The 6000-nt window shown below is 36.6% G+C and overlaps 1 protein-coding gene across 1 annotated transcript in view; it reads right to left on the bottom strand.

Annotated features, from left to right (window-relative positions):
- Window positions 1–1044: 1044 nt before the first annotated feature.
- YWHAZ (tyrosine 3-monooxygenase/tryptophan 5-monooxygenase activation protein zeta) overlaps window positions 1045–6000 on the bottom strand; it is a gene marked incomplete at its 3' end in the record, with an annotated part of 28128 nt that continues 23172 nt past the window's right edge. The window contains exons 3-6 of the mRNA XM_084230099.1: window positions 5235–5358; window positions 4045–4208; window positions 3873–3968; window positions 1045–1104 (exon numbers count right to left, since the gene is read on the bottom strand). Of these exons, the coding sequence (XP_084086225.1) occupies window positions 1045–1104; window positions 3873–3968; window positions 4045–4208; window positions 5235–5358 (444 nt within the window). The remainder of the gene's footprint in view (window positions 1105–3872; window positions 3969–4044; window positions 4209–5234; window positions 5359–6000) is intronic.

Raw genomic sequence — 6000 nt, 5'->3', positions numbered from 1 at the left:
TCAGAACCAAAAGACTAATTTACATGAAAAGCTTGTAGAGAAAGTAGTTGAAAAGTCCATTCATAAAACTTTTATTCCACTTACATGAACTTAATACACGTGTTCTTAACAATTATGCTTGAATTGTTCATGAAAATTCCATAAGACATTAAACAAAGCTAGCCATCATCTTGAGTTATTTCCCTGTTAACTATTTTTACAGCACATGCATGTTAGGCAAGTATCAAAAAAAAAATCACAAAAGCAAAAAAAACCTAAAAAAGTTAAATACATGGGGTTTTTGTTTGACTGCTATGCTTGATATACATGAAATAATGGATACCAAGCAATTCTTTTTTACTGCATCTTTACTTGTACATTTGTTCTTAGATTGCCTAAAACATTTAAATACAAATAAAATGAGTGTAGCAAAAATAATGAAAGCAAACAGCAGGTAACTTTACATATAATGGAATGTGAACCGTATCTGCCCTTAACCGAGTAAACTGGATCACAACTTTGTCTCAAGGAACACTTTTCCGCAGCTGTAGGCAAAGGTATTAAGTATTCCACAAATACACACGTTCTAACATGTAATATCTGTGGGATATCCATTTTTACTACAGCCTTGTAAGTGCTCCAAACCTTAAAGTACCCACAGTAACTACACCTTTGACGGAACCAATTATCCCTTAAATTCCCCACCAGGACAAACCAATATGTAGGCAGTTTTCTTTGCTTAGACATGGAAGCAGTTTTAACACTGGCCCTTGTGAAGCCACAATGTACCCAAAGTACTATGCCAAACATTAATAACTTGTATAAAAATTCCACATCCCCATATTGGCCACCTCAAGATGAAAACAGATTAACTTTCTAAATGTTAACTGGCTCTACTCCCCTAATATTAAACATAAAAACCACATGGGAAATATAGAAATTCAAACAGAAGTAACATAAACCTGTCATAAATCGTAAACAAAAAACTATTTGTGGGACAGCATGGATGACAAATGGTCTACTGTGTAAATTTTAGAATGAGGCAGACAAAAGTTGGAAGGCCGGTTAATTCTCCCCTCCTTCTCCTGCTTCAGCTTCATCTCCTTGGGTATCCGATGTCCACAACTAGTAAAAGAAGGAGAACATTTTTCAGCGTGTTTTGGCTTAGAAAAAATTTGTACACATTACCAAGATACCATAATGTAAAATATATCCATGGTTTTGTTGAGTGATTTTGGGAGAAAAAAAAAAAAAGCAGTACTGATTATAGCTTCAAGATACGTCAATATAATACATTCACTTTCTCCCTAATATTTTGTAAGCACAGGCAGCATTATCTTCAAATAACAGATACAGGAAACTCTTGTTATTGACATAAAAGAAAGTAAAAAAAAAGAGAAAGTAATCATATAAGTGCTACAATATACTGAAGTATCAGGAGTTCTCAGAGTATCAGGTTGTTCTGATTAGCCCCAATATGAGAATGATGTGTGCAAATTTAGTGCAACTAAACCAGAATCATCTACTTTGGCTCATGCTCAAGTTGACTACTTTCCCTGGTGGAGCTTATTATTAGACTCCTACTCCCAAGAGAATCCCACATACCATGAAATTCAAGAGCCAGGATCCAGTCTGAACTAAAAAGTACAAAGTAAAATTTTCTGACATTTTTAGCTTAGAAAACCATCTTTGTGTATTAGCATGAATCTTAAAAGAACTAAAAACTAAAGTCCCGCAGGGGTAAGACTATGAACTCTGTTAATCTGTTTTCACGAAGGTTAGTTTTTCAACAATTTTTTTAGTTTTTAAAATTACTTTAGTTGCTTCAATATTAAACCTTTTTTAACAGTCCTATTTCTCTTTAGCAATAAAAGATTAATTCAAGACAATCTTCCATTTTATATTGCATATACATAAAAGATGAGGGGGGGAAAAGATTTTTTTATCCTTCAAGTTACACACCTTAGTTTTAGTTATTATGGAATAACAGCCTATTTAATATCTAACGATAACAGGTGATTGATTCTACCAAGGCTCAGAACTTGATTTTCTTAAATTGTTTTTATCATACGTTACTCATGATATACTGATACTAAAATTCATCTGGTATTAGGTCAGGACCTCTCAAAAAGTGATGGCAAGAGCTACTACAGCGCAATGTCCAATCTTTTAAAATGACAACTAATCATCACTTCAAACCATAAACACACAAAAAAAGTTAATATTAAAATTAGCAAACTGAAGTGCTTTTTCACTTGACATAGATAAAAAAATTCATTTTGTAAGAAACTAGAACAGTCTCTTGGCTGAAAATCTAAGTATATGGGTAGCTCCCAATTATAATTACAAGTATTATAATAATGTTCAAATAAAAGTCTTTGTTGAGAATAATCTAGAATATAGAACTGGTTCACAGAAAACTGTAGTGGACTGGAATAAAGTAGGAAGTAGTAAAAGGTATACCATACATGGTATAGTTCCCAAGAAAAATGACCATATGAAAAGCTAACAAAAACAATAGCACAGGACTATAATCCCCACCCCTATCTGTTTACTTGGCACATAGCAGGTATCTGATAGATGATTCACCTAAGTCTCAATACTTCAACTTTAACATTTATTGGAAGGAGAATGGGAAAACCTATAGGACTAAAGAGTCGTATTAACTAACTGCAATGTGTTATTTTATTTGGATCCCAATTCAAATAGAGACAAAAATTTTAACACTATTTAGGTATTTAACATTATTAAGGAGTTACTATCAATTTGTGTGTGCACACATGCATGTGTGATAATGGTAGTGTGGCCCTTTCTTTAATTTGGAGCATACCAAGGTCAATCATGACCTTCCCTAACAAGTCATTTTTTACTAAGAGTTTGGCAAAACAAATTTCTATTTGAGTCTGTAGAGTATCTAAAATTTAACTGTATTTTCAAAACCCACCATCATATCTATAGAATGTGGAGCTAACATGGGCAAGAAAAACACTTTTTTAAAAAGATTTATTTATGCATATAAGAACTGGGGTACAGGCCAGAGGTGCAGGGGGTGAGAGCATCCACCAGAGACAGTGTGGGGAACAGAACAGGCAGATTGACTGAAATACACTGCTGAGGGGTGTAGCGGGTGAGTCAAGAAGGTCTGCTGTGCCATGTGGGTAGCTCCCTGGCCAGGGATCGAACTCATGCTGCAGTGGCTGTCAACAGCTTCATAGGTTGAGCCTTAACCCCTTGTGCCACCAAGGAAGCCCAGAAAAACCCTTTTTAATGGAATTTAAACATTAAGATAACTTCAGGCTATAAGTATTATAATCTAAATCCTTTGTGACTAAAATGGAAAAAAATGGAATCACCCAGATTCAAGTGGGAAAAATGACATGTGTAATCAAAAGTCCAAAATCAGGCCTCTCTGGTGGCACAGGGTTTTAGTTTCAGCACTATCACCACTGCTGCCTGAGTCAATCTCCTGCCAGGGAGCTAACCCATATATGTTACAGCAGACCTCTCCTGTCTAGCCTGCTACTCCCCTTAGCAGTGCATTTCAGACAGTCTGCCTATTCTGCTCCCCACTCTGTCTCTGCTGAATCCTCTCTCAACCCCCACACCTAGCCTATACCCCAGTTCTATGCACAAATAATTCTTAAAAAAAAAAAAAAGTTCAAAATCATGGATTAAAACATTATTTTAAAAATTAAAGGAATACACATACAACTAATTAAAGTGTACATTTTTAGTCCTTGGTATATTTCAGTGTCTGTACAATGCCTTTTCTATATTTATAACATCAGGTAGGGTTTTACATTTATGAAAACCAGAAACAGTACTTGCAGTAATCTATAAAACAACAACCTTTTTAACCACATTAACCATTTAATGATATATTAGGTACTTACTGTCAAGTTGTCTCTCAGTAATTGCATTATTAGTGTGCTGTCTTTGTATGACTCTTCACTTAATGTATCAAGTTCAGCAATAGCTTCATCAAAAGCCTATGAGGAAATAGTACATTAATCATTCAAATAATAAAAATTTCTAAAATTTCCATGTAAAAAATGAAATACATACTGTCTTTGCAAGAGAGCAAGCTTTCTCTGGGGAGTTCAGAATCTCATAATAGAACACAGAGAAGTTAAGGGCCAGACCCAATCTGATAGGATGTGTTGGTTGCATTTCCTTTTTGCTGATTTCAAAAGCTTCCTGGTAAGCTTGTTGTGACTGATCCACAATCCCTAAAAAACAAAATACATTTATAAAAGCTTATGCTGGGCCTCCCCTAGTGGCGCAGCGGCTGAGAGCTGGGCTGCAAAGCTGCCAGCAGCCTCTGCAGCACCAGTTCGATCCCCAGCTACTGGCGAGGGTCCCACATGGCACGCAGACCTCTCCTGCCGCCCACTGCTCCCCTCAGCAGTGTATTTCATCAGTCTGCCTTTTCTGCTCCCCACTCTGGCTCTGGTGAATCCTCTCACCCTCCCGCACTTCTGACTATACCCAGTGCTTGTATAAAATAAATCTTAAAAAAAAAAAAAAGCTTATGCTTCATCTTCACCACTCAAATCAAACCTTTAACATCTAATGCTAACATCTGAAACATTAAGCTATAGCAAACTAAATGAGATGCTCAGATTTAAAAATCAGGCTTCTCTTGGGACAATACACCAGCAATTGGTAAACACAAAAACAATTTTTCATAATTAGTTTGCAATGTTGTACAGAGTTGTGCTGTGACCACTATTGCTTAAAATAGTGAGAAACATCCCCTACTCATAAAATTTGCTTTTCAAAAGCATACATTTCAGAATATCAGTATTAGGCAGCAGATATACAATCTTAGGACTAAAAAAAAAAAAATCAGTGTTCTTCAAGCAGTGCTCTAAAGCAATTAAAAGACAACCACAAAAATTGTTCACGCTTTAGTAACCGTCTACTTCTGCACTAAGTCGTTTCATACGAGTTTAACATGTTGGAAAAAAGCATACCTTTGGGCATCCCTGGTGGCACAAAGGGTTAAGAACAGCACTGAGAAGCTATCTGCAGCCTCTGCAGCACAAGTTCAATCCCTAGCCGCCCAGGGAGCTATCTACATAGCGCAGCAAGACCTCTCCTGTCCTGCCCGCTGCTCCCCTCAGTAATGTATTTCAGTCAGTCTGCCTGTTTGTTCCCCACTCTGTCTCTGGTGAATTCTCTCACCCCCAGCACCTCTGGCCTGTACCCCAGTTCTCGTATGCATAAATAAACAAATCTTAAAAAAAGCATACCTTTCTTGTCATCACCAGCAGCAACCTCAGCCAAGTAACGGTAGTAGTCTCCTTTCATTTTCAAATAGAAGACTTTGCTCTCTGCTTGGGAAGCATTAGGGATCAAGAACTTTTCCAAAAGAGACTTGGGAAGAAAAGAAACCATTGTAAGAATAAGGTATTTATGGAACTGAATCAATCTGTATTTAAGAGCACACCACAATCTCATTTCTAAAAATTTAATAACCATTCCCTGACAATACAACAATTGTTGAATTCAGTAGATGCTTATAAATTTGTTGTCTCAAACCAAATGTTTTGTTCAGCAATACTTCAAATTTAAAGTTAGTCCTCAGTTTTTCACTTATGGATGATACATTTGTACAATGGTTATCCAAAATGCTATATATTTACATGTTGCTAAAGACTGCATGTGCCAATTAATATGAAAAGCACAGTAACTGATACTTTCTAACAATTTAGCAAACTTTCCATTTTCGAGGAAATCATGACATTAAAATGGAAGGAACGTAAGTGAACTTTTGGGGAAGAATGTCAACTTAAACATAAACCAGTAATTTAAGACACTACAAGGTCCATGCAGATTAAGTAGAGCAAAATTAATGTCATGTTAAGAACTGTAATTCAAGGGCCTCCCCTGGTGGGGCAGCGGTTGAGCGCTGGGCTGCAAGGCTGCCCACAGACTCTACAGCGCCGGTTCATTCCCCAGCCGCCAGCGAGGGTACCCCCCCCACACACAAAAAAAAACCAACTATAATTCAAGTAG

The sequence above is a fragment of the Talpa europaea genome (genome assembly GCF_964194135.1).
Source record: "Talpa europaea genome assembly, chromosome: 3".
Classification (NCBI taxonomy): Eukaryota; Metazoa; Chordata; class Mammalia; order Eulipotyphla; family Talpidae; genus Talpa; species Talpa europaea.
This window is presented reverse-complemented; position numbering and strand designations above follow the sequence as displayed.